Source organism: Populus alba, chromosome 4 (genome assembly GCF_005239225.2).
Source record: "Populus alba chromosome 4, ASM523922v2, whole genome shotgun sequence".
Taxonomy (NCBI): Eukaryota; Viridiplantae; Streptophyta; class Magnoliopsida; order Malpighiales; family Salicaceae; genus Populus; species Populus alba.
In genome coordinates this window covers 2,706,458-2,734,290 of record NC_133287.1, presented here as the reverse complement: position 1 = coordinate 2,734,290, position 27,833 = coordinate 2,706,458, and the positions used below count along the sequence as shown (strand labels likewise).

The window sequence follows — 27,833 nt, the reverse complement described above, 5'->3', positions numbered from 1 at the left end:
ATTTTCTCAAAAATATAGGGGGTCAAAATTAAATTATAATAATATGACAGCAGAAACCATCTCAACGTTGTATAAAAAACCCGAAAGGATCAATCACTATTAAAAACAAATGGATTAATCATCATATACAGCCAAATGGATATATCATATATACATGCTGTTGCAGTAAGGAGGAAAAAAAATCTAATCTTAATGAACACATGTACAAGCTGTTGCTGAAATGACCATGAATGCCAATCTTTGATATCTGGAAAAATTGGTGTTTTGCACCATGAGATAAAATTAACTTTTTAATGAACAAGGAGGAGGAATCTATCAAAATTTCTGGATGCAAAAAAACATGCTGATGCAGAAACCAAAATACCCTGCACAATCATCTAGAAATAACAGCAGAAGCTCAAATGCCACCATGTCAGATCCTTCCCTGCTATGATTATCTATCCATTTTTAGTCCTTGCAGTTAGTCGTTGAGATCCATGCTGGCCCTGGATCATGTAGCATGTATAAATTGCCTGGACAGGAAAGTCTTGCAACGCATGCTAACTAAAAACTCAACATCCATTTGAAGCAAATAACTAAGACTAGCTATAACATGTTCAGAATATATCCACAGAACATCATCACATATAATTCAGTATGTGTTAGAAGATAAACTATCATGCTTACAAACACACACAAAACATGTTGGCATTCGTCAGTCAACATAAAAGTATATAGAAGATAAAAGTTCATTCAATTTGGTTTTCTTTGAACACTTTTGGTGTAAGATGCAGTACATCACTGTCCATCCGGAAGTTTAAGAAAAGGGGTGGAAATAATTGCATGGGACAAAGCTAGGAGCAAAACTGACACCCCGTGTTTTTGTTGAGAATGGATCACCAGATTTGTTTGATTTGGAGAAAGCAGTGTTGGTTTGACAGCACCTCTTTCTTTTTGTTTGCTGGTTATCTTTATTTGCTCTTTTTCAAGCCAACCTTGGTGGGAAATTCTTTTGGCTGTATCTGGATTTGCTGCAGCTATGTTTTTCCAACTCCTCAATCTATGAGTAAGCCTCTTGTGGTTGTATTTGCTACGTCCTAAGCAGATTAGCTGGCCTCTAAGCTGTTCCTAGGAACATTCTTGGCAACAATTTCCAAAGAGACACTGGATGCAGCAAAGATCCCAACCAGGACAACATTAAGTTCTTTGGATGCCACAACAACATTTTCACGTATATAAATTATAACAACAACAACAACAAAAACTCCTTCAATATATTACGTTGATCATTTTCTCTTAATGCATGTAGCTAATGTAGCTAGTGATTATTATTATTATTTTTTCTTTTTAAACTTCACTAGAAAATGAAAGCAGAGCCACTATGCCATAGTTAAAACCTTCCATTGTAGGTGTAAAGGAATTCAAATATAGGTCGATAATGACACCACTCACATGGAATATTTTGATTGCTTATCATATAGAAGTTTCATGATTCCGTAATTCTTGTCTGTCCCAAGAATTTTGATATCATGTCTGTATAAAAGGGTGTCCCACGTATTAGCAACAAACATAGCTATTCATGCAAATTCAGGCTCTTTTTCATTCTCCTAAACATATATACAAGATATGTTTTCCCATTATTGATGATGTTTGTTTTAAATATATAATGACACTGCATCTGATTCACCCCATTGAAACTTGATAAATTTCATGCACAAAGTAACACAACAATCATGAAATGGTGTGGATATCTTGAATTCTTTCATGATCGCCAATCTGATAATAGACAATAAAAAGACAATAACAAGACCTGAATTCATGTATTTCAATGAGGATTTACCCTGCGCATGTAAGCTCATGAATTTCTTTGACTGCTCTACTAATACTGTGCAATGCCATTTTCTTCACCTGGTTTTTGCAACAAAAGTAAAGCCATATTCATCGCATGGACAAGTGTGGAGAATAAACACGTCAACCTTCATGTGTAATTTACCTCTAAACTGTCTACTTTGGCTTTATGGTTCTCTGGTAGTTGTCGTAACTCATCAATCAGCTGGATGCATTCAGTAACATTTTCTGGTGAGAGGAAGTCCAAAACCATACTGACGCATGACTGCAATTAACATGGCAAGTCAAATGAATAAAATTAGTTAGCAATATTGCAAATGGAGTTTATGCAGATCCTGAGAAACAGAATCATAAATTTTTCACAATAAATCAATTTGAAAATGACAAAATCAAGTATGTTACAAGCTCTGTATCTCCCTTTCTCCTTTCAGATTCCTAGTAAACAATGTCAGCTTAAAAAAATGTGGGAAAATTGGTAGAAGTTTGATGAGAAAGAAACCTTTAGGAAACTTTGACAAATATATTTGAAACTTTGGTAAAAAGAGCTTTAGATAGAGACGATTACAATGAATAAAAAAGCCAACAATGGGTTATCAAAGGATTCAAGAAAATCAGGGCAATGATTAAACAACATTTCTGAAAACTAATTCAATAGTGTTGCACATGTTACCTTAAGATTCCTAATTTGGTAAGGGCATCCAGCAGGAATAATCACTGCTTCTCCAACATGTTGCTCAAAACTCCAGGGTTCAATTTCTGGAAGCATCAGGCAAGGTGGAAATTTAAACATAGATGCAAATTAGTCATCGTTTAATAAAAAAGGGACAATAGATGGGTTACTTACTGAATTCCTCCTTAAGTCTCATTTTATGAGATGCATCAAGAAAGAAATTCTGATCAAGTATTGGATGAACCATCTGCAAGAGAGAGACTAGTCAGCAATCCACACCGACTTGCTAATAGAGGCTGAAATCTTATTCCGAACTTACATGCTTTTGTAAGCCATATGTGTAAGTGAACTCATTAAAGTTCCTTCTAAGGTATTCTGTAAGCTTGGGAACATCCTGTCTACGAAAGACATCCCATTGGGCACCACAAGACTCAGAGAGTTTTTTCATTCTGAAATGATTGGAGCTCTCGGAGTGCTTCCCATAAAATTTAAGATTATCTGATGTCCTTGAATTTTTAACAGGTCCAAAGAAAAATTTTGAGACTTCAGTATCAGTATCAGTGTCAGAATCAGAATCTGAATCCCCATCATGAAACATTTCTTGATCTTTCAGACTCGAAGCATGAGCTTCATGTGTTGCAGCAGAGAACCAAGATATTCTAGCAACTTTCTTGTTTACTTGCATATCTTCTCTGAACATATCATGCAATTCCACTTCAATATTTTCCTCATTTAAAGTTGCTTCACTGCTCTCTTTATTCTGTTCCTTGTGCTTTGTCATCAACTTTCTTATGTAATTAAGCTGTTTTGTAGATACAGGGACATCAGTTGTATGTGCCAAAATATTAACCTGAAATTAGAAATGACAAAATGAATGGTGAAGACATTCATGTCTTTTCAGAAACTCTCCAGAACAAGAGTGTGCAGAAACCATTACAAAACATGCAAAATTGTGGGGCGAGAAGCAAGGGGCTGTGAGAGCTGAAGGTTCAAGAGGTGCTAAATGAGAAGGAAGAATGCAAGTCACTGCATGTACCAATTCCAGAATAAAACTAATTACAGTGATCTTGGTCTTTCCTTGGCTAACCCACCTAGATGATAATACCAATAATTGACATTGCTTCTCGAACTAAATATGAGCATAGGTTTTTTATTTTTTTTGAAAAAGAGTATACAAATAGGCATCAATGAGAAAAACACGCAATACTAACATATTACTTGAACACTATGACATACACACATTGCATAAAGAAGAATTCACGGAGATGGTTCATTTCAGATTTGGAAGCGTAACAGTTTCTGATGTTTGCTTCTCAAAATTTTGCATGCTTTCTAAAATGATTTGAGCAGCAATTCTGTACTGTGCATACATCTTGCACATGTCGTGCCAATCAAGAAAAAAAATAGGAAAAGAAAATCACAAAGTAAATTGAAATTAAAGTTTATGGAAAAATCTAAAGAATAGAACTAGACATACCACATCATATGAATTATATCGCAATTTTGTCACAGAATCGGCCTGTGCAAGACTCTCACCACTTCCATATGATATATAGAGACAAGGACCCAGATCAGGCTTCAAGGTTTCCTGCGGCAACTCTGCAGCAATGTTTAGAACACCAGAGATGGGGTCCATGTACTCTGGAAGTGGTAGAGCCTGAAGGATGTCAGTGTAATGGGCAGGAAAATGTTCTTGGAATAAATTAGAAGAAAGCCAACCCTTCAATTTTAGCTTCTCATGCCATATGTTGCCATTTGTCAGACCCTTAAAAGACCCCATAAACATCTGTTTTACACCAATTTCTACCTGTCATACCATAGAAAAATAGTTGAGAAATAGAGTTGTGGTCTTGACTCAAAAAAAGGAGCAAAACACAACAGGAAATCAGAATTGCAAATGCTCGCAATTGTGAAAAAGGAAAAAAAAGAAAGAAAAGAAGATAAATGGAAAACACTCAGCTGTTCCCAGAAACATAGATCATATTTAGGTGAATGCAGTGCCGAGCTTAGAGTTCAAATCAGTTTCATTTTATTTCATGAAGTAAATAGAATGTACATGAACATTTTCCATTATTAGCAGTGTTTCAATCACAGTCAAATCAAGAGGAAGAACAATGGCATTTTGCAACTAGAAAAAGAAAATGTCCGTAAGGAGGATAAAGTAAAAGAGAAAGATTTAATAACACCCAAAAAAAAAAAGAGGCTTGGATGCTAAATTCTGCTTGTTTGGAGTGGGTAGAAGCCAAACTCGAGAAAAGCTAAAATGCTCTGAGAAATATCCGAGATTCTGTAGCATCATCTAGGAATCTTCCATGGATAGAAGCTACATTTCTTAAGGTCCTAGCATCAAACTTTTGAAAATCAGAGAATTGGACAGGGGACCTTCCAACCACAAACAATGGATTACTGTTTTCAACAAATCATACCAGCACATTTCTATTCCTCTTAATTTTTTTACAAAAATATAGCACATAATTTCTTTTCATATCTGCATGTACATAACATTAAACACCCCAAATTCATAATTTAGCCAATTTTCAATTCCCACTCCAGAAAAATCAACAGGTAATGACCAAGTAATGTATATGAGACTACTTCATCTTCTAATAACTCATGTGTTCACCAGAAGTAGAAGAGAGCCTTGATATTATTTTAAAATATGCTGGTTTCATGGTACAAAATATTGACAATATCTAATAATCGACATTTGAGAAGGAAACATAATAGGCACTTGAACAATCAAACTGCATATTGACGCAGCACAGGGTTGAGAGAAAACACCAACCTCAAACCAGTCCAAACAATCTGTAGCTTGCCCATTTTGAGATCTTGCAGCATTATTCTTAAGATAATTGCAGAACATGACCATTGGATCCCAGCTCAGATCAGATGTACTCTGAAGCACATTACGAACAATTACAGGTTGACCTCTGCCCCAGTGCTTCTGAAAGTGTTCAAGGTTATCACCACGAATATCCATAATGGTTGGATAATATAAAAGGTTATCGCTAGAATCTTCTCTTGCAGCTGCTTCTTGCAACTGCTCAATCCCATTTGTTTCACAATCCAACCCAACACATAATGAACAACTTGAGCAAACATCCAAGGTTTCTGGCAACTCGTAGCAGCCAACTAATTCTTCTGCACTCACTTCCAGCTTTTTGGTCCAACTTAAGGGGAATATGCAACTTAAATCAAGAAGGCTACCACCACAACCACCAAACTCTCTAGGGGGACAAGGTATACTTCCATTACAATGCGCAGCACTCTGACATGGTGAGAATTTAGAACCAAGAAATCTTCTGCCATAACTCAGCTTTGTGGCACAAAGTGATTTCATTTCTGAAAGTTGCTTGCCAGATATACAAGCTTTCCTTCCATTTGGGCATTTGCATAAAAGACCTTTAACACTTCCATGTAAGCTCCCATGAAAAATATCCTGACAACAACTTAAGCAAAGGCTATAGGAACAATCAGGGCAGGTCCTATGGAAATCCACTATAGAAGCCTTGCAGTTATTGCTGATCCGGAAGTCAAATCATGCACCAGAGAGCAACAAAACAAATTTAAATAAGCTATGTTAAATAGTGGTAAATCATCATAACTTTTTCAGAGTCAGATTATATACCAACAACATTGCTTATTGCAGCTGATTTCAGCCTGCTGGATTTCAACTTCTGTGGGCTTCAGGCCTATTGCAGAGTGAGGGATATTAGAAAATGAACTTATATTGATATTGTACAATATTCATAACGGCAAGTTAATTGCAGAATGCCAACAAGCGTAACTGTGATGACTACCTTTTATTTTTGCTTCTATTTCTATCTCAATGCTCTGATCTTGATTTATTTGTTTCAGTATAGGAAGAAGCATACAGATTAAATAATGAAAATGCAGAACCTTGTCAACTTTACTTCTCTCCTTGGACAGGTCCTGAAACATAGTTTTTGCATATATTTAGAGACAACATGGTTCAGTAAGAAATATGAAAGCACTAGTTCGCTTGGCAAAATTAGAAGTCAGACCTTACATTCAATGTCCCTACATTGAATTGCTGAGCAGGCCTTACAGCTGCAAGTTCTACGACACACTGGACATTTCATCCTAACATCTTCTTGTGTCTCTAAATACCTAAATTCATTTCAAAAATAAAGAATCAAAAGTCAGAGTTTAATCCTAATGACGGAGCACTAAGCTGAAATCAGAGAGACATGATGTGTGCTTATAGTTACTGTTTTGAGCACAAGCCAGAGATATATCTAGAAAACAGCTGGCCTACAGGATACAATTATTAATTAACAATCCACATATTATAATGACTTTTCTATACAAAAATGACAAGTTTTATCACACAAGCTCCAAAGGGATAAGCCGTCAGACACCCAACAAAGAATACAAGCCAATTTAAACAAATTAACATGGAGAAAACAACATACTGCTCTTTGATGCAACACAAGCAATAAAACTCTTTTCGACAACTCAAACACCTAATCAATGTCCTTGATCCACTCCTACACCAATGGCACTTCCTCTTCCCCTTCCTCAATCTCACTGCATCCCTCTTATTTGGCAAAACCTACAAAGACCAATCAATCGAAAACTAAACACAAAAACTTTCAAAACACAACTCGAATAGCAAACAAACAACAAAACCAACCTGTAATTTCCCAAGTGGCACTGGCTCAATATTTTTAGACCTAAAACATCTTCTAGCAGTATTAACCCCATTGAAAGCACCCCCTCCAACCTTAACGTCAACATGTGAACCAGAACAAGAACCCACATTGCCATTCCCAAAATTCTTGGCAGGTGATATTGCCATGAACCCATTTGGCAAATCTCTCATTAACTCTTCCCCTTCACCTTCTTCTTCACTATCACTGCCACTACAATCATTCACATTCACATTATCATTACCATCACCATTATTAACACTCTCTTTCTCTGAAAACCCTTTCGTTTTCTTATTCTTTCTCTTCTCCATTTCTCTCTGTAAAACCATCCTTATCAAATCCAACTGTAAATCTCCCCTCTTCAATTTCTTTCCTTTCTTCTTAAATTTCCCTAATTTGCCCTCTTTCAAAGAAACCCTACTCAGGGATTCAAAATTAGAACTTGATGCTGATGATTTCTTGCTCTTCTTTCTCTGCAACTTCAAAGTCTCGGGCACTTTCCTCCTATACTGCCTATGGCGGCCCTGAAGGTGATGAATTTCACAGAGCTTCTTATCATCCATCACCCGCCGGTTGCACCGCCATTGCCGGCCGTCTGTCCTCTTGCACCGGAGATTGTCCGGTAGCGGCTCCATTAAAAGAGAAAGTTTGGAAATTTTCCCGGAAAAATCCTGATTTTCTCGGGAAAGTGACAGAAAGTTTGGATTTATTAGAGAGAGTGCAGTGAGGGAATGAGAGCGAGAAGGGATTTTTTATCATGGGATTGTGAGAGTGGCAAGTGGTGTAATTATGAAGAAAAGGATAGGAGGATTTTGGGATAACGAAAAGGAAATCTTGAATTACGGTCACAAGAAAGAGAGAGATTGACAAGTAATGGACTCTGATAAATAGGTGTTGTCTTTTTGAACTGATTGTATTTATGTAAAACAATCTTTTCAAAGTGTTTTTTTTTTTCCTTACAACATAGGATATCTGCAGTGACTTTCTGTTTCTGTACTTGTTTCCTGCTTTTATTGTAGCGCTTCCCTATTTGTTTGCATGAAATTTTAGTTCATGGGATCTGGTTTTACTCTATGTTCGTGCTATCTTAGGTTTCTTCAAGATTTTATCTTTGATGTAAGAATTGAGTGAGAGTTGCTAATGTTTCAGAATTTAACAGTTTCAGGATTCAGGTTTCTGTCATTGTGCAATGACATATAATTAAGTGGGATTTAGTGATTTGATCTTAGTTTATAGTTGCATTCTGTGATTTGATCTTAGTTTACGCATGTTCCTTTGAATATTTTTCGGAATTTGGCAATTTCAGAGTGGCTGGTTGGGTTCTGGTTTTTGAATTATTTATTGAGAAAGCAGGACACAGCTTTTGCAAGGAAATTTTGCTGCATTTTTTTTTAAAAAAATTTTTTTTTATAGCAGCTGTGATATATAAGGAACTAGCCAATGCATTTGTTAACTGTTAGAGAGGCGCAGTAATAGTAGGAGCATAACCTAGTTCAATTTCATGTAATGTGGGTCTTACCATATTCTAATAACCAAGAGGGATCTTTAGATGTTTCTTGTTGAGACATTAAACCTAAATTCCGACCAGTCATTGCATTTTGCAACTGTTAGAGAGGCGTAGGAATAGTAGTAGCAGTTCGGCATGCCAACGGATAATAATGTGTGGTGGCATAATGCGGTGCCTTGCACCCTCTGCCATGCTTGTGGAAAGCATACGCAGGTCTCGAAAAAATAAAAAAAATGAACTAAAAATACGTAGAGACTTGATTTGTCTGAAGCATGGGGCCCCTTCGTATCCCTGATTCCGATGTTTCATGATGCTTTTGTAAGTTTCTAACACTAAACAGAACAGTGGTGGTCGCCTAGTTCGTGGTTCTTCTGTGAAGAAAAAAGAAATTGCTTGCAATTTCTCCAGCTTCTTGGGACTTTTCAATTGGAAATGAGCACAGCAAAGATGGAGTTTATCTGATTTATGTGAAGTCATCATTATGGCAGCAAGAACACCGTCAGCCCTGGAAAATAAGGCTTCGTGGCCAGCTACATGAAGAGCCCTCAACAATAACATGGCCAACTATATACTTGACCCCACTATCAATCGGACAGTCCGAGAGTGTTTATTGCCTTTATGGCTCGCTGGACCCTTTGCTGTGTAGGGGCCGCCGGCAGGGAGTCCTGAGTTAATCTGCGTTCATTGGAAGGAATTTTTTTAAAGTATCATACATTTTTCAATTGGGTCTTCCCTTTAAATTCCTCCCTTTTTTTATGAAAAAACCTTAGTTTTTCCTTTCAACGCCACTGTTTTATTGTTTAATCCACGCAGTTCAGATGAAAAGCATTAACACAGAGATTAGGGGAACTTAGCTGAGGAATGTATAATGCTTTGCAGATTCAATTAAGAAAATGTACAGTTTGGGAACCCGTATGAGATCAGCAAATAGTTTGGAGACTTATCTCAGATTTGCGCAAAAGAAAATGAAGAATGGTTATGCATTTTCTGGGAAATGAGGCAGTGAATCACTGTCGTTGGTGTAAATATTCTTGGCTTTCCTCTCAGAAGTATTGCAGAAATAATCTGAATTTAAAAGCCTGTAAATAGCATATAGCACAAAAAATAAAGAACAGGGAATGCCTTTTTTCTAGAATTTACCTTCTCATATACCAAGAACAGTCGCAAGGGCATGGACTCAGCAAGATTCTAGCCGACCATGCAAGCCACGCATAATGGTCGGTTCTCTAGGTTACACCTCTGCCATGGCAGTGTTCTTGAAAACGCAACCAAATTTCTCGACAATCTCTTGATACACAATACAAAACCACCGTGCCCGGAAGGGGGGAAAACATGGTTGAATGCAGCGCTGGTGGAATGATTCCACGCCATCATGAGAAAACAGTATGCTAACAAGAGAATTTCATCAACGCTGCACTCAATGATGTTTAGCCTCTCCCTCCCCAAGCTTACTTTCCATTGCTATGGATCTGGAACTCTTGATGCACATGTCTGAATAGTAACTAGGCACGTAGAATGGAGTACAGTTACAATACACGTGTTTGTTTGTAGTACAAGGTTTTGATCCTACCTTGGTGTTCCCATGTTGGCTGGCGGCTATGAGTACAAATAAATGACATGCAATTGCATGTGCACCACTGCTTTTCACCACTGCTTTATTTGTACTACATTTGTCACCTGTCACCTTCATTGCTGAGAGTATGGTTATAAGCCTTGATTGTTTTTTTATTTAAAATATATTAAAATAATTTTTTTTATTTTTTTTAAAATTATTTTTAAAATTAATGGATCAAAATAATCTAAAAAAACTAAAAAAAATATTAATTTAAAATAAATAAATAAATAAAATTTAAATTTTTTTTAAAAAATACTTTTTAAATACAAAATAAAAACAGTAATATAATTATAGAATTAGACTAGGTCTGATAGGTTAAATTGAAAAATGGCAACTTGAAACTTCACTTTGATTAGATTTTAATTTAAATGATAAAATCATTAATCTGAACAAACTTGTTTGACACAAAAATGGATAAAAATAAAAAGACAAAAAAAACACCCTAAGTTAACTTGTGATGTTATAAATAAGTAATTTAGTTAATAAGAGGCAGTATGTTATATGCTAACCTAGGCTAGTTCAATTAAGATAATTTAATAATAAAATAAAATTATAAAGTCAATTTTAAAAGAAAAAAACTAATAAACAATGAAATCAAAAAATAAAATAAGTAAAAAAAAAGAATAACACTGACTTTTTTAAACCTATGATCCGAGTCATTAAACTATAAGTATCATATATGGGGAAATGGTGAGGCATAATTACTAGCAAATCAAACACTAAAGAATGAAGCTTTAGGAAAAAAAAAAACAACATAAAAGGATCTAAAAAAATAGTAATAAAATATAAATTAAATGGAAATTAAGGATTTTTTATTAGAGGGTTAAGTTGAAAAGAAAAATAATTCCAAAAAAAAAGTAAAAAAATAAAATAAAAGAATAAGAACCATATTAAAAAAATATAACATGCCACAAACTTGGATTGAATGATGAAATTGAAAACCAATAATTTTTTTATAAAAGACTTAAAGGAAAAAAAATCAAAAATCAAAAATTGGAATTGAACTACTAAATTGAAATGAAATAAAACTATTACAAAAGGACTAAGGAAAAAACTAAGAAATTAAAAGAAAAATAACACATTTTTTTTATTAGATGGTTAAGTTGCAAAGAAAAATAACTTCAACAAAAAGAAAAAAAAATAAAAGAATGAGGATCAAATTAAAAATATAATAACACAAGATAAACTTGGATTGAATGGTGAAATTGAAAACCAATAATACTTTTATAAAATGGCCAAGGAAAAAAAATAAAAAGAATAAGGAGAAAATTTTAAAAAAATAATATATATAAATTTGAATTTAATTAAGGTCTAAATTGAAAAGAAATAAAACTCTTATAAATTAATGAACCATGGGTAAAAATTAGAAATTAAGAGAAAAAATACCAAAGTAGAAAAACCAAGAAGACCGATATGCAATTTATAAAGGAGGATAGAGAAAAGAAAAGAAAAGAAAAGAAAAAAGACTGGTCGATGACAAACAACTCACCAACCATTGATAGACACTGTACTTGGAGAAAGAGGACACAACGTTGCATCCAAAGACATAGCTGAAGTTCCACCATCGAGAGGCACAATACACACCAATCAAAATGCATGGATGTGTTTCATATGCTGACACCTATAATGCAAACGTCAATAACTTTTTAAAATTTAATATTAATTAATTTGGGTAAAAAGACTAACTTGGAAAGTCAAAATAGTCATTGACCAAATGTGTTTTTTTTTTTTTACTATAAAGGGCATTTAAGTAATTTGACTAATCATTCAAAACTGAAAAATCAAAACTACCCCTAGACATTAGGCATATTTTTATGTTTCTAAGGATATTTTATTATTTTTATTATTTATTAAAAGCAAAAGGACCATATTATTCATATCAGCCAAGCCAAATATTATTTGATTTAGGGGAAAAATAATCATCTTAATGTTGTAATCCACAGTAAAATAAGTTTGGTGCTATGGTAAATATACCATTTAAACCTTTTTTTTTTGAAGGTATTTTTGTATTTATATTGTTCATTAAAAAGCCCAAAGACCTCATTACCCCCATCAAACTAGACGACATGTTATATAATTTAAGGATAAAATAATTATTTCACTGTTTTTGATATATTGGTTATTTTTGTTCTAACAAGATTTGCCTATTTGGTCCTTTTAGCTAGGTGGGCATAATATTGAGATTTTAATGCTATAACTCCTTGATGTTGATCTTTTGATGGGTATGTGACAAGTTAGATGCCTAATTTTCAAATGATGCTTGTCTTCTTCTTGAGTCGACTAATTTCCATATATCAATAATGGAGTTTTTCAATTTGTTATTAAGAAGAGCCTAAACTATGCTATTAATTTATTATAACTAAAATAAAATGATGACATTTTGTTGATTCTTGATCTTGTATAAAGACCTTGATGAAGTATTTTCTTATGCAGGCTAACAGTACCATAGCTCCCATGGGTGTGATCATTTCGACTGAGATTTATGCTTCTTGAAAGAAAATGAAAAATCTCGCAATCTCCAATTAATTGTTAATAAATATAATACATTTAGGAATGAGAATGTCTGTCCAATGCAAAGAATTACATAAAATTAAACAATATCTACAATCGACTTATCTTCTTCGAAAAACAATCTTACCCTTGGCATCTTCATGTACAATCTGCAAAATGTCATCAGGAGGAATGTGCCTCCAAATCTTAGGTTTCTGCAACTGATGGCCTATTCGGGCTAACTTATCGGCAGCTCTGTTTCCTTCCCTAAAAACATGAGTCACAATGCAATTTTGAAGCTCTGGCATTATCAAGTTTATGTGGCTAACTTGTCTTTGAGCTTCCTTGCATCTAACATGTTTCCTTTTCACAATAATATCCACTAATGACTTGGAATCTCCTTCAAGCCATACGTTGCTCCAACCATTTTCTAACACCAACTCTAGGCCTCTTCGGAGCGCAGCTAATTCTGCGATGGTGCTGGTGGCTCCTCCTATGGATTCAGCGTAACCGAGTAAGAATTCGGCGTCGTGGTTCCTGAAGACACCTCCAATGCTGGCTTTGCCCGCCGTGCCTTTGCAAGAACCATCGAAGTTTAGTTTAGTCCAACCTATCTGAGGTTTCTCCCATGACACCGGGATAGGACCCCTGTGCAAATTCCTAATGAAACTGCGAACTGGGCTTTCTAATATTCTTATTTGGCACCTCGAAATGTTAGTAAATGACAACATGGTTTATAACTTCAAGGAATTTATGAAAAGTTTAAACCCAACAATCTCCCAACAGAAGTGTTGAATCGAAACCAACGTTTGCATGGTTACTTGAACCTTGAATTTGTGAAGTTGGCGTGGAGAGAAATCAAGGTAGAATATTCCAAATTCACGAGGACAAGGCACATTTTGGAAGCAATACTAATAGACAACGAAAATTGCCAGAGAGGTTTCTTCAACTATCAAACATGTTCTGTCAATGGAGCCTTTAAGAAGGGTTGAGTGCATGAATACTATTTATATACAAAGAGGGTTTGCATTGCATGAGAAGAAAAGAGCGATTCCATGTTAACCGTCATCAATACACAGTTTTTATTCATAGACAAAAACGGAAACATCGCTATATTTGTCTGCTGCTGCTAGTGTTATGTATGGACACAAGCTGGCTGCATGACGGCGTCAACAATGACTGCTGGCGGCGTCAAGGATGGCGGCAAGGACGGTGGGCAGTGGCTGCAAGGTGGCAATATCGGTGGTTGCCATATTTGATCAAAGTTGGAGATAATTATCTCCTACCTCTGCTATAAGAAGAAGCTGCCAAGGAGAGCCCGTGTAACATGAAAACAGAGAGAAACACAGAGAGAAAACAGAGAGAGAGCTAAGGAGAGTTGAGTTGAGTTGAGAAGATTTTCTCCTCCTCCTTGTATTGTTGTTTGTATTGTTTGTAAAGCTTCATTAATACAAACCAGTAGCTCCGTGGAGTAGGCAAGTTGCCGAACCACGTAAATTGTGTGTGTTTGAGTTCTGGAAATAACCCAACAACTGGTATCAGAGCTTGTTCTTGAAAAAGAGGGTGTTTGATCCAAACTCAAAAATCAAAGTTCTCAAAACGTGTTTTTGAACATAGCATCGTGTAGAGGACAACCGGACGAATCCATTGTTGAAAACCCGGAGAAGAACCGACGTCCTGCATGCCCGCACGCTCCCACACGCGCCGACGCAAGCACTGCCCACGCGCACCAACGCGCCGTACGCGCGCCACGCTCCTTCCTCGCCCGGTTTCTGCAAAACGGGTCGGGTCTGACCCGCCACGTCAGCAAGTCAGACGGTCAGCGGCCACGTCATCCTGCCACGTAAGCTTGCCACGTCATCCATCTGGGTTTTGCTCCAGTGCACCGCAGACGCTAATCATCTGACACGTGGCTACATCATCACCGTATAGGGGTTTTGATCCGGTGCGACACAGTTACTAATCGGCTGACACGTGGCTTAATCAGGACCGCTAGGAGTTTCGATCCAGTGCAACGCAGTCCCTAATCTGCTGACACGTGGCGTAATCTACACCGCCGCTGAGTTTTGATCCGGTGCGACGCAGGCGGTACTCTGGCTGACACGCGGCTGCATCTGAACCGTCCGTTAATCCAAAACTTCGATTGCTAAAATCTGAGCCATCCGAAGTCCGATTGGGGTGATCTCAGTGTCATTTCCAAGTTTTTTGGCCGTTCCGGACACATCTGTAAGGTCAGATTTGGGAAATTTGAATCGGAGAAGTAGGAAAAATGGCAGATGAAATAAAGGCTGCTGGAATTGAAAAATTTGACGGAACAGATTTTGGATACTGGAAAATGCAAATTGAAGATTATTTATATGGGAAGAAACTTCATCTTCCCTTATTGGGAAGCAAACCAGAAAAGATGGAAGAAGAAGAATGGCAACTTCTTGATAGACAAGTTCTGGGCATTATCCGGCTATCGTTATCAAGAAGAGTTGCTCACAATGTTACGAAAGAAAAATCCACTGCAAAATTGATGGAAGCCTTGTCTGGGATGTATGAGAAGCCATCAGCAAATAATAAAGTGCACCTGATGAAAAAGTTGTTCAACTTGAAGATGGTCGAAAACGCTTCTGTGACACAACACCTCAACAACTTTAATACCATCACAAATCAATTATCATCTGTTGCGATTGAGTTTGATGATGAGATTCGTGCACTCATCTTGCTAGCTTCACTTCCAAGCAGTTGGGAAGGCATGAGGACAGCCGTGAGCAATTCAGCTGGAAAATCCAAACTGAAGTATGATGACATTCGAGACTTGATTTTGGCTGAAGAAGTGCGAAGGAAAGACTCGGGTGAAAGTTCAAGCTCAGGATCAGCTCTCAACATCAACACTCGAGGGAGGAGACACGATAGAGGCTCATCCAGAGGCAGATCAAAATCCAGATACAGAAGTAAAAGCAAGTTTGGATCCAGAAAGCAGGTTGAATGTTGGAATTGTGGCAAACCTGGTCATTTCAGTAGGAATTGCACAAAACCGAAGAACCCTGAAGCTGACTCTGCAAATGCTACCACGGATGAGGTACAAGATGCTTTAATTCTTGCTGTACATAGTCAAATTGATGAGTGGATTCTTGATTCTGGTGCTTCATTCCACTGTACGCCACACAATGAAATGCTGCAAAATTATGTTGGAGGAGATCATGGTGTAGTCTATCTGGCCGATGGAACACCACTGAATATTGTGGGTACAGGAGATGTGCAAATCAAGACAATGAATGGATCTATATGGACCTTGCAGAATGTAAGGCATGTTCCTGAATTAAAGAAGAAGTTGATCTCTGTCGGACAACTTGATGATAGTGGTCATTCAATACTTTTTGCTGGAGGAATGTGGAAAGTATCAAAGGGAGCAATGGTTTTAGCTCGTGGAAAGAAAACCGGCACCCTGTATATGACCACAAGATTTGCAGACATCATCGCCTCAACTGAAGCAGAAAATCAAACACAGCTATGGCATTGTAGACTTGGCCATATGAGTCAAAAGGGGATGAAGATACTTCAGTCGAAGGGAAAGCTGCCAGAGTTAAAAAATGTCGATCTAGACATTTGTGAAAGCTGTGTTCTTGGAAAACAGAAGAAGGTCAGTTTCTTGAAGGTTGGTAGGACCTTACGACCAAGAAAGCTAGAACTGGTACACACAGATTTATGGGGACCGTCTCCAGTAGCATCACTTGGAGGTTCTCGGTATTATGTGACTTTCATTGATGACTTCAGCAGGAAGGTATGGGTTTACTTTCTGAAAAATAAATCTGATGTGTTTGAAACATTCAAGAAATGGAAGGCTATGGTTGAGACTGAATCAGGTCTAAAGTTGAAATGCTTGAGATCTGATAATGGAGGAGAATACATTGATGGAGGTTTCAAGGAGTATTGTGCTGTCAATGGTATCAGAATGGAAAAGACCATTCCAGGCACACCGCAACAGAATGGCGTTGCTGAACGGATGAACAGGACCATCAATGAACGAGCTAGAAGCATGAGGTTGCATTCAGGGTTACCTCAAACATTCTGGGCTGACGCAGTTCATACCGCAGTTTACTTGATCAACCGTGGACCATCAGTTCCTTTGGAATTCAGACTGCCCGAGGAAGTATGGAGAGGAAAAGAGGTACGAATCTCTCATTTGAAGGTCTTTGGATGTGTTTCCTATGTTCATATAGATTCTGATGCTCGCAACAAGTTAGAAGCCAAATCCAAGAAATGTTTCTTCATTGGCTATGGAGATGAAGAATTTGGATTTCGGTTCTGGGATGATCAGAATAGAAAGATTATCAGAAGCAGGAACGTGATCTTCAATGAGAAAGTTATGTACAAAGACAGATCAAGTGGAGAAACAGAGATGGCTGATTCAGATACAAGTCCACAAAGATCTGAATTCATAAGATTAGAAGGGCTTCCCGATGTTACTAAGCAGAACAACAATCAAGAGTCTTTACAAGAAGATTCAAGCACATCTGTGCCCACTACCACACAAGAAGATGCGGAGCCAATTGAACCAGCTGTTCGCAGGTCTTCGAGGACGATAAAGCCCCCACAACGGTTCACACTTTTACTGAATTATATTTTGCTGATAGATGGTGGTGAACCGCTAACTTATGAAGAATCCTTACAAGATGGAAACTCAAATAAGTGGGAATTAGCCATGAAGGATGAGATGAGTTCGTTGCTGAAGAACAAGACTTGGGAGCTAACAACATTACCTGAAGGAAAGAAGGCCTTGCACAATAAGTGGGTTTACAGAGTGAAGACTGAGCATGACGGAAGTAAACGGTTCAAGGCAAGACTTGTTGTCAAAGGGTTTCAACAAAAGAAAGGCATTGACTACTCTGAGATTTTTTCTCCAGTTGTGAAGCTCACAACAATCAGAGTTGTTCTAGGGATAGTAGCTGCAGAAAATTTACATCTTGAACAGTTAGATGTAAAAACAGCATTCCTTCATGGTGAATTGGAGGAAGACATTTACATGCAACAACCAGAGGGGTTTGAAATGCAAGGAAAGGAGAATCAAGTCTGCAAGCTACAGAAAAGCCTATACGGTTTGAAGCAAGCTCCAAGACAGTGGTACAAGAAGTTTGACAACTTCATGTGCAGTTCCGGGTATACAAGATGTCAAGCTGATCATTGTTGCTATGTCAAACATTTTGACAACTCCTACATCATTCTACTATTATATGTAGATGATATGTTGATTGCAGGATCCAGCATTGAGGAGATTGATAAGCTGAAACAACAGTTGTCGAAACAGTTTGAAATGAAGGATCTGGGAGCTGCTAAACAAATACTTGGAATGAGAATCATCAGAGACAAAGACAAAGGCATACTAAAGCTCTCACAAACAGAGTATGTCAAGAAGGTTCTCAGCAGGTTTAGTATGGATAATGCTAAACCAGTAAGTACACCACTGGGGAATCATTTCAAGCTCAGCAAAGATCAGTCACCAAGAACTGAGCTAGAAAGTGGATACATGGATAAGATTCCATACGCCTCAGCTATCGGCTCTTTGATGTATGCTATGGTCTGTACCAGACCTGACATTGCCCATGCAGTGGGAGTTGTAAGCCGATATATGAGCAATCCTGGAAAGCAGCATTGGGAGGCAGTGAAATGGATCATGAGGTACTTAAAAGGTTCATCGGAAACCTGTCTTAGTTTCACAGCTGGTGGTTTAAAACTTGAAGGTTTTGTAGATGCTGATCTAGCAGGAGATATTGATAGCAGAAAGAGCACTACAGGATATGTATACACTCTAGGAGGCACTGCTGTTTCCTGGAGTTCTACCTTGCAAAAGATCGTCGCTCTTTCAACAACAGAAGCTGAATATGTTGCAGTCTCGGAATCTGCAAAAGAGATAGTATGGTTGCAGAGTTTCCTAAAGGAATTGGGCAAGTTGAATGGAAAAGGTACTTTGTATAGTGATAGTCAGAGTGCAATCTTCCTTGCCAAGAATCCAGCATTTCACTCCAGGACGAAGCATATTCAGATCAAATATCACTTCATCCGACAATTGCTATACGACGAGCAACTAATGCTAGAGAAGATCTGTGGAAGCAAGAATCTAGCTGATATGTTAACCAAATGTGTTACTCTTGATAAACTGAAGTTGTGTAAAGCTTCAGTAGGCCTCCAAGACTAAAAGATGGATATAAAGCCATTTGTGTCCAAGTGGGAGATTGTTATGTATGGACACAAGCTGGCTGCATGACGGCGTCAACAATGACTGCTGGCGGCGTCAAGGATGGCGGCAAGGACGGTGGGCAGTGGCTGCAAGGTGGCAATATCGGTGGTTGCCATATTTGATCAAAGTTGGAGATAATTATCTCCTACCTCTGCTATAAGAAGAAGCTGCCAAGGAGAGCCCGTGTAACATGAAAACAGAGAGAAACACAGAGAGAAAACAGAGAGAGAGCTAAGGAGAGTTGAGTTGAGTTGAGAAGATTTTCTCCTCCTCCTTGTATTGTTGTTTGTATTGTTTGTAAAGCTTCATTAATACAAACCAGTAGCTCCGTGGAGTAGGCAAGTTGCCGAACCACGTAAATTGTGTGTGTTTGAGTTCTGGAAATAACCCAACAGCTAGTCCATCCAAGTATTTTGGGATGCCTGTCAGTTAGCTTAGGCTCACATTTGCTCAAGACGGGGGGCCAAAAAGGGAAGTAAAAGGTGAAGTTTGACCTCTTAAGGAATTGGTCAGATGGAGTTGACTGCAATCATCATTTTCTGGGTACAAAGGATGATCAAGCTATGGAAGAAGAGAGTGGTAAGGTTAGAGCCTAACTTGTTTTTACAAAATCAAAGCGGATTACGTACAAAAAGGTTACTAATTAATTGTTTCCTTGTGCATTAGTTAAGTCACTCAAGCTTGAGCTTTAATAACAGCGAAGTAATGGATGGAATTATGTAATGTAGTTGTAACATATGATTACAGAATTGACTGTTTGCATGTTTAGAGTTCCTGAGAGTGTATAGACATGAAACTTTAGAACTCCTTTTTCCCTACAAGCCACAACCAATCAAGGGCTACCCCTGCAAAAACACCACATAATACACATAGCACCAGCAAATTACCCAAGGCATTTTGTTCAGGTCCCTGCAAGATAGAAAACAGGATATTATTATTACTACTGAGAAAACTTATTTGCAGATTGATACATTAGTATGGCTGCATCGGATATGAGCTTGCCTTGTAACCTTGGGGTGCTTCTGTAACAACACAGACCGTGAGATAGCCATTGGTTAATCCCAAGAAGGAAATTAGGAGGATCATCCATCCCTGATCACCGTACTTTGCCGTGAAGTAAAATGCTGGAATGAGAAGAAAACGAGAGAGTGCTGCGATCATAAGGCCCTTTCTGGACTTCAGCTTCAGGAATTCCACAAGAGGAATGTATCTTGATATCATATCGCATGCATTGAACACTGTAATCAGAACAATTGCATACCTGAAAATTCACCATCAACATGAAAGTTAACAAGGAGAGGCCTTCATAGCATGGAAACACAAGAACTTCAGCTTGTTCTTTGACTGTTTGATCTTTGACTGTTCAAGTTTTCATGGAACATTAATCTGATGCTAACATGAATTCAAAAATGGACTTACCAATTGGTAAAAAACAACCGATCATTTTAAAGCTACATTTTAAAAAAATGGCTCTCAAATAAAATAAATGCAGCTTAGACACAAATCGGGCACATACCATGAATGTAATTGGTGTGATCCAGTATCTTCATATATAAAGCCAGGAACTATTGATAATGTCAGCACAAATATAAGAGTTAGGTCAACTGCATAGTCTATGTTCTCAAAGAATAATTCCTTGTTGCTCAACCTCTCATGGCGTTTCGCTTCATTTTCATCCTGTCAAAATGCCAAAACCAGTAAGATTGATGGATTCTCAAAGCTCCTTTCAGAGTAATGTATTTCGAGGTAAAATAAAGCTGCTATACCCCTTGGTTTATGTGTATGCCACCAGCTGCAAGGTCAGCTGAGACAGTGTTTGATCCTTCAGTGGATGCCTTCAGGCGGTAGTACTTCACTATTGGCAGTTTGGGGAAGAGATATGCATATACCAGAATGCATAGAAACTCAAAGAAAGTGGAGATCACTAAAAATAGTACTGCGAAAGATAGTAAGATAAGTACTGATCAATGGAGCAGTCAATCAAATGGTAGAAAACTGGTGGGGAAATTTGTGAAATCCAGAAGCATTTGGACAAATTATTACTTTTGTCTTGGCCGGTTCATTTTTAGGACTAAAGCAATTGAACTAACTAGACACACCGTGAGAAAATTTGATCTTTTTGGGAAGCTAGGGCAGGCTAAAAGGGATTAAAATTTCCTGTGAAAATGGAAAAGAAACTTGTATTATAAAGCAAAAGGTTGTCATATATCAGCGAAGGAGAAGTCACATACTAACTCCTTTGCGAAGACCATTAGGGAATTTTTCAAACGCTGCTTTTGTTAGTAGTCTCAGAGCAGAGATTAGAAAACCTGATGCAGCTATACCAGCAAGGTAGGACTGTAGAAAATTAAACAACTGGTTTCAAGTCATCAGATTACATTGAAAATCTAAGGATGCATATGGAAATCAACTAACATTGAATGAAATGTGGAAAAAAGACTTACCTGAAGGAATTCAGGGCACATAAAAAACAGGTCTCCAACCATCCCACCTTGAAGGAGGGCATCTGCAACACCGAAAGAACCTGCAATTGCACCTATACCAATGAAATTTCCAATTCCACCTTTACCTGATGAAGCTAAATCCAACTGTTTCAAAATGACAGTAATTTGGGAAACAAATTTGTTAGAAGCAATAATTAGTGAGTTGAAAAAAACCAAAAGAGTATCTGTGGTACTTACAAGTAGAAGCAACAACGAGCTCAAAAAGAAAAGTACGAGGCCAGATAGGTTGCGCTTGCGAGTATCGATCTTGGACTCATAATATGTCAGTATAGCCATAGATACAACAGCAAATGGCATGTAAATGAGAGTGAGCATCCTCGCGGGATGGTATTTCTTCAAAAAGATGGGAAAACACTGTCAAACAACTAATCTTCGACTCATAAAAGTTCAATGCATCAGTTTACTTAAGCAATATGTAACATTTCAAGCACAGAAATCGTACAGTTTCGTAAACCAGAAAAAAAGTTCAATGCATCAGTTATTGAGTCACACTAATCAATGTTTATCACTTGAATATGGAGAAGTTCCACTTCTTCTTTCAGTTCAGACAACCTATGCATTTTTAAATATAAAAACCAAAATCACAGGCAGCCAAACCAAACCATCTTCCATCCAAATTGAAGTGAAAAGTAGCCTTGGAACTACCTACCGGGAACAATTTATAGTAGTAATCTTCGATTGTCAGCATGCAGTTCCATGCGACAAGTGTTGCAAGTCCAAGAGCCCAACAACATGCCATCCCTAAATACTTTCCCTGGTTATCAATAAGACATTAATGCTACAATTAATTGGAAGATCTTTCACATTTCTGTTAATCAACTACCAATCAATGCTTGAACACAAACCTCGAGTCTTCTTGGAGCCTCACCTTGACTGGAACCTTCCATGGCTACTCCACCGAAAATAGTTAGTAAACGTGATGTGATGTTTTTTTTCCAGCAGTTACAAACTGGTCGGTTGCTTTTCTAAGAACAACTACAACACTGAATATTTATAAACTTGAAGAAACAGTTGTAAGATGGCAAGGAGATTAACAAACCATTTTCTGCAATAAAGATTTTTCAACATCAGCAGACAATGTGATCTTACCAATTTTTTACATGTATGAAAGAAGATAATCACATATATTAGGTAGAAGATTACACGGCAAGATCAGTAAGCAAGTTGATCTTTCCAATTTTCCAAACGTGGATGGACTAAGAAGCCGAAACGCCATAGTGAGTTTGGAGTTGAGGAAAAGAACAGGGTTATCTTTTACTTGAAAAGATTCTTGAAAGTTGAAAGGTTTGTATTGGTAGAACCATTGATGTCCGGAAGCTGGGGAATTTCAACCACAATTTAGAATAAGCCAGGAGAGTATCGTAGGAGTGAGGTGCAATCAGTGATACAGAGTTGTGGGGGACCTTGACATGCTTTAAAGAAAAGTTTCTGTTATCTGTTAAAGATTCCTGGAAGACATGGCTCTTATTTTGTGACTGTATATGTACTCAATACATGATTGAGTATAGTACTATTTAGGATACTTAGAACAGTTGTAAAAAAATTACTACAATAACACAAGCAAAAGAAATATTTAGGGATTTAACATACTTCATCGAATCGCAGATAATATTTTATGACTTGATAATCGTATTCTTCATTCGTGACTCGAGAGTCACGAATACCAATTACAGCACTCGAAATGCAGAAATCTGCAACTCAACTAAAAGACTCTCTCTAATACAATTTCTTCTGTCATTAACTTCCTACCTAAAAAACCACAATTCATAAAATCAAATAACCAATTTTCCAGCGTCAAAACACAATTTAAATAAACAACTCATAACATCTTCAGTCATAAGTAATAAAATTAAACCAAGAATTAACATAACATTTTATTAAAAATTAAACTAAGTATACATATATTTATAATTCACATATCATATAATAATATGTAACTATTTCTAATAATTATCTCAACTCGTTGAAGGGTCTGGAACACTTATTGAAAGGTCTGCAACACCACCACAACTCATCCAACTTGAGATTTGTAATATCCATTTAGGTGTGAGGAGGACCAATATTTTCCCAACTTGTGGATGGACTAGCACACTCATGGATGGGCTTGAGATGCTCGATGACAGGCCTGAGATGGATGGAAATAGAGGTTTTTAGTACAAACTCGGTTCAGTATTCTTCTTGCGGCAGAATTCTCTACCTTCTCATTAGATATTCAAATGGGAATATCTTGAACTTCTGATATCGAAATCAAGCAATTCAAAAGCCCAAAATTATCTACACATTCAGGACTACAAATTTGATGAAGGAGTCGAAGTGAGATAAAATTGTTTTAGAGAACAGAATTTAGCAATAATCTAGTTGGTCAAAAAGGTTCTTAATCTGACATTGTTGAGCATCCAAATCTGATTGAGAATATGCCCTAAGAACAATTATCCCTAAGACCTAATAAAGGTGTATGTTAATTTTCAATATGTCATTAGTGACAGAATATAACTAGGATGGTCAGATATCGTAAGTTGGAGTAAAAAATTGCAACAACAGTAGAACCAATTTTTGTTTTAGTGCAAATTCTGAAGGATTTATTCAACATTAAAGATCAGATAAAGAAGGAACGAATTTAGCATTATGAAGACTCCTGATCAACCTAAGAAAACTTGACAATTTTGGTAGCAAAGGGAAAGAGCAGAAAACAACTCAAACAAGGTTTCGAAAAAAAAAAATTATTTGTCAATTTTCTAGTGAACATGAGTTAAACTCCTACATTGCATTCAAAAGAGGTATACACCATCTTCAGCACGTGAGGTCCAAAATTAAGTAACAACAATCATCTTCATCATCACTTGGTTCGGATTCTCTGTAGAAATATAGAGTATATATCTTACACAACTAAGTTTCCATGTTAACAATTTTCTGCACTGATATTTATCTACTTGCATTACCACCTCACATAAATGCACTAGTTGCTCATTATGTCTGTGTCAGGTTGTGCCTTTAGTCTTGGATGTGATTTGATTCATTTCGGTGGTATTAGCGCGTGAGATCATCATGTTTGGCCTCTCTTTTGGTATCACTTGCCAAAAGGCCTTCTCAATTCACATCAGCATGACAACATTCGCTAGCGGATCTTTTAGGGGGATGCTCATCTAGCATGACTGTGTGTCAAAAACATGTAAGAAAATCACAGAGCAGCGATAAGATTCCTCTACATTTCGTCCTGATATCTTTGGTGTGTCGCTGGTGGTTCTGTTGCTGTTGCTTCTCCCATCAGTGAAAGTGCTGTTCCTTTATCCGATCAATTCTGTCATGCTATTGATAATTGATGTTCTCATTGATCAACATTGAATTGGGAGAGAAGGGAACGGACTTTCATCATCGGTGGCATGAACTTGGATCTTCAGAAGCTGCCTTCACCTATGAGCCACAGCCAATCAAGGTAAACTCCAGCAAATAAGCCTCCTAAAAGGAAAACCATAAGCAGATTACCCTATCTTGCTCACGTCTCGACAAAACCAAAAAAACAAGAGCATTAATCACCAAAAACACTAAAAATATATGCTTTTGTTGCACATCATAACTAGTGTATTGACTAATCGTGTAACCTTCACAAGGGGAATGTATTATCCCGATGATCACCGTAATCGTGTCACTGCAAGGATGCACCTGGCGAGGCAACCATTTATTATCCCGATGATCACCATATTTCACAAGGGGAATGTATCTTGATATAAGATCCCCCACCTTGTGCACTGCAACCAGAACAAGTGCAGACCTGAAATATCTCCGACCAGCTGGAGATTGTTTTAGATGTCCCATGCATGCTAAAATTTTTCTATGGTTAACAATCTGTTCCATGCTGCAAGGGACCCAAGTCCAAGAATCCTGCAAACTTACAACGCTTTATTTTTTTTCCCTGGACTCCAAGAAATTGAATAAATATAGTTCTTTTACTGATTATGACAAAGTCTGAGCACAACTGGAGTCTCAATGCCCTTGACAGTAGTAGTCATGGCTATTGTCTACTCCCTACAAAATTAGCAGCTGGTGTTTTTTATATTTTGTTAGCATAAAAATTAACTAGTTTACTGGAGTATGCTAACACTGTAATCAGTGAATTTAATTCACGAGCAGTGATGAGGAGGTCTAAAAAACTTTTTAACCATACAAAAAACATATTTGTGTTGTTATGTATGTTTCCTGTTTAAGTTTGATACATGTGTTGTTATGTTTTTTATGCTCTGTATTTTTATTTATTTTTTAGTTGTAACAAGGTTTGTGTGATCAGAAATGCATTGAATCTAATACAAAAACTCATAATAAAAAGGTGGAGTATTTTCTATTGAATTCTCCTTTTCATTCCCTTGATATTATACCATTCATTGTTGTTTATATGGTTAAATGCTAAATACATAAATGCTTTAAAAAAAATCTAAAAAGATTGAAATTATTATTATTATTATTATTAAAAAATAATATTTTACTGTATCCTCTTCTTGAAATAATAGAATAATATTTTTTTGGTTTTTTTTTAACAATTTATATTTTTTTTTTTTCAATTTCAATTTTATTTTTTAACATTAAGATTATATTGAGTCAATTCCCACATTATTCAAAATTAATTTTTTACTAAAAAAATATTAGTAATATCTAAAAAAAAATGTTAAAAAGAATTTGAATCCACCCGTAATATAACACGTGCAGTAATCTAGAGACATATACTAAAATGCCAAGGATTTTATATAGGTTTTTCAAGTTTGTTAAATTTTATAATAATTTAATGTTTATTTTTTTGAAAAATAATAATTTTTCTTTTAATAATTCAAGGGACATTGCATCAATGGTCTTACCTCTCACAATTTTATTAAAATCCTGATAATTAGTCACATCACTTGACCATGATGTACAAAATCATCAAATCGCATCTAACCCACAACCACTAAAATATTTTAATTTTTTTTTAAAATTAATATATTTTTGATATTTTAAAATTAATTTAATATATTAATTTTTTTTAAAAAAATATTATTACTATACTTTTCTGAATGAAAAACACTTTAAAAAATAACCATAATCATACTTCCAAATACACCTTAATAGTAATTATTTTTTAAAATATTTTTATTTAAAAATATATTAAAATAATATATTTTTTATTTTTCTAAAAAAATATTTTTAATATCAGCATATTAAAATGCTTTGAAAATATTTAAAAGTTTTAAAATAAAAAATAAAAAAAATTAATTTTTTTTTTAAAATACTTTTCAAAAACAAAAATAAACAGGCTGTTAGGTACACTCAATGTGCTCATATTCAGCTTTCACTTCAAACATTTCGATTTCTGAGGTCTACATTTTAGGAAAGATCGAAGTGGGTGTGGCTATGGCACTAGTTATCTAGAGTGGTATGTTTTGGCATTGTTGCTGCGTCTTTTGTTGTGTCCTTATGGGTGCTATAAAGGACTTTTCTCAAAATGTCTTCTATCAGAGCCTCCTCGAGGCTCGACCGGGTATTAATGATCGGACCACCGTGCTTGCAATGCCAAGGAACCATGCTGGTTCTCCCCAACTATGGACTAGTTATTGCTATTATGGGCTTCACATCAGTGCTTCTGCATCCAAATTTAAGTTCATCTCTCCGATCACAAAATATTAACAAAATCAATAAATAGTGTGGTTAAATTATTGTATTTGATGAAATATTACTCACTTAATAGTAGTTGTTTTGGGAATTATTTTTAATTTTTAATTTATTTATTTTCTAAAGGGTTATCACGGTCTCATGACTCAAGTTGTATATTTAACATGTTAATCAAATTGATCTAACATGTCATCATCTAGTATTTTAAAAAAAAATACAATCTAATATATCATTGTATCAATATTTTAAAAAAATGACAACCAATATGGTTGGATATTGGGGTTTGTAATCCCTCAACATTAAAATGTTTAGAATTTGAATTTCATAATTTATTTTGATTTATTTTTTATAGGGTTATCATGTTGTCATGACTCAAGTTATAAATTTAACAATTAACCTGAGTCGATCCAATATTTTATCATCTTAATATTTGAAAATAATATCATGTAATATTGTATTGTATTTTGAGTTTATGATTATTATTATTATTATTATTAGAAAACATTTTAACAATATCTATATTTTTTTACATTAAAAAAAATAATCTAACCATAGCACAACACGGGTCAATAATCCACTATCTATGATTAAATTAGGGAAATCACCGGATTGGACTGAAATTTTGAACCCTCAAGGAAGAAAGATTGAGTTTTATGGCAAAGACATCTTATTCGGCCCATCTGAAGGGAT

The 27,833-nt window shown here is 36.3% G+C and overlaps 2 protein-coding genes across 9 annotated transcripts; both read right to left on the bottom strand.

Annotated features, from left to right (window-relative positions):
• Nucleotides 1–67: 67 nt before the first annotated feature.
• Nucleotides 68–8,177, bottom strand: LOC118042793 (lysine-specific demethylase JMJ28). 5 transcript variants are annotated; one of them, XM_035050504.2, is made up of 13 exons: nt 7,155–8,175; nt 6,934–7,073; nt 6,523–6,628; nt 6,298–6,430; nt 6,126–6,189; nt 5,283–6,018; nt 3,975–4,304; nt 2,817–3,347; nt 2,672–2,744; nt 2,498–2,583; nt 1,973–2,092; nt 1,790–1,887; nt 68–485 (listed from the first exon to the last, which is right to left on the bottom strand). In XM_035050504.2, exons 1-12 carry the CDS (start codon nt 7,803–7,805, stop codon nt 1,816–1,818), a joined length of 3,042 nt encoding a protein of 1,013 aa, XP_034906395.1. In that variant the 5' UTR covers nt 7,806–8,175; the 3' UTR covers nt 68–485; nt 1,790–1,815. The 5 variants fall into 5 exon arrangements, with proteins under 5 accessions (XP_034906395.1, XP_034906394.1, XP_034906396.1 ...); XM_035050503.2 differs by having other exon boundaries at nt 1,820–1,887; XM_035050505.2 differs by lacking the exon at nt 68–485 and adding an exon at nt 605–1,143.
• An 11,515-nt stretch (nt 8,178–19,692) lies between these two features.
• Nucleotides 19,693–22,964, bottom strand: LOC118042804 (equilibrative nucleotide transporter 3-like). 4 transcript variants are annotated; one of them, XM_073408430.1, is made up of 10 exons: nt 22,653–22,963; nt 22,355–22,554; nt 22,159–22,263; nt 21,687–21,842; nt 21,450–21,593; nt 21,237–21,360; nt 20,772–20,941; nt 20,522–20,682; nt 20,008–20,266; nt 19,693–19,914 (listed from the first exon to the last, which is right to left on the bottom strand). In XM_073408430.1, exons 2-10 carry the CDS (start codon nt 22,394–22,396, stop codon nt 19,804–19,806), a joined length of 1,272 nt encoding a protein of 423 aa, XP_073264531.1. In that variant the 5' UTR covers nt 22,397–22,554; nt 22,653–22,963; the 3' UTR covers nt 19,693–19,803. The 4 variants fall into 4 exon arrangements, with proteins under 4 accessions (XP_073264531.1, XP_073264532.1, XP_073264530.1 ...); XM_073408431.1 differs by having other exon boundaries at nt 22,378–22,964; XM_073408429.1 differs by having other exon boundaries at nt 22,355–22,963.
• Between the last annotated feature and the right edge of the window lie 4,869 nt (nt 22,965–27,833).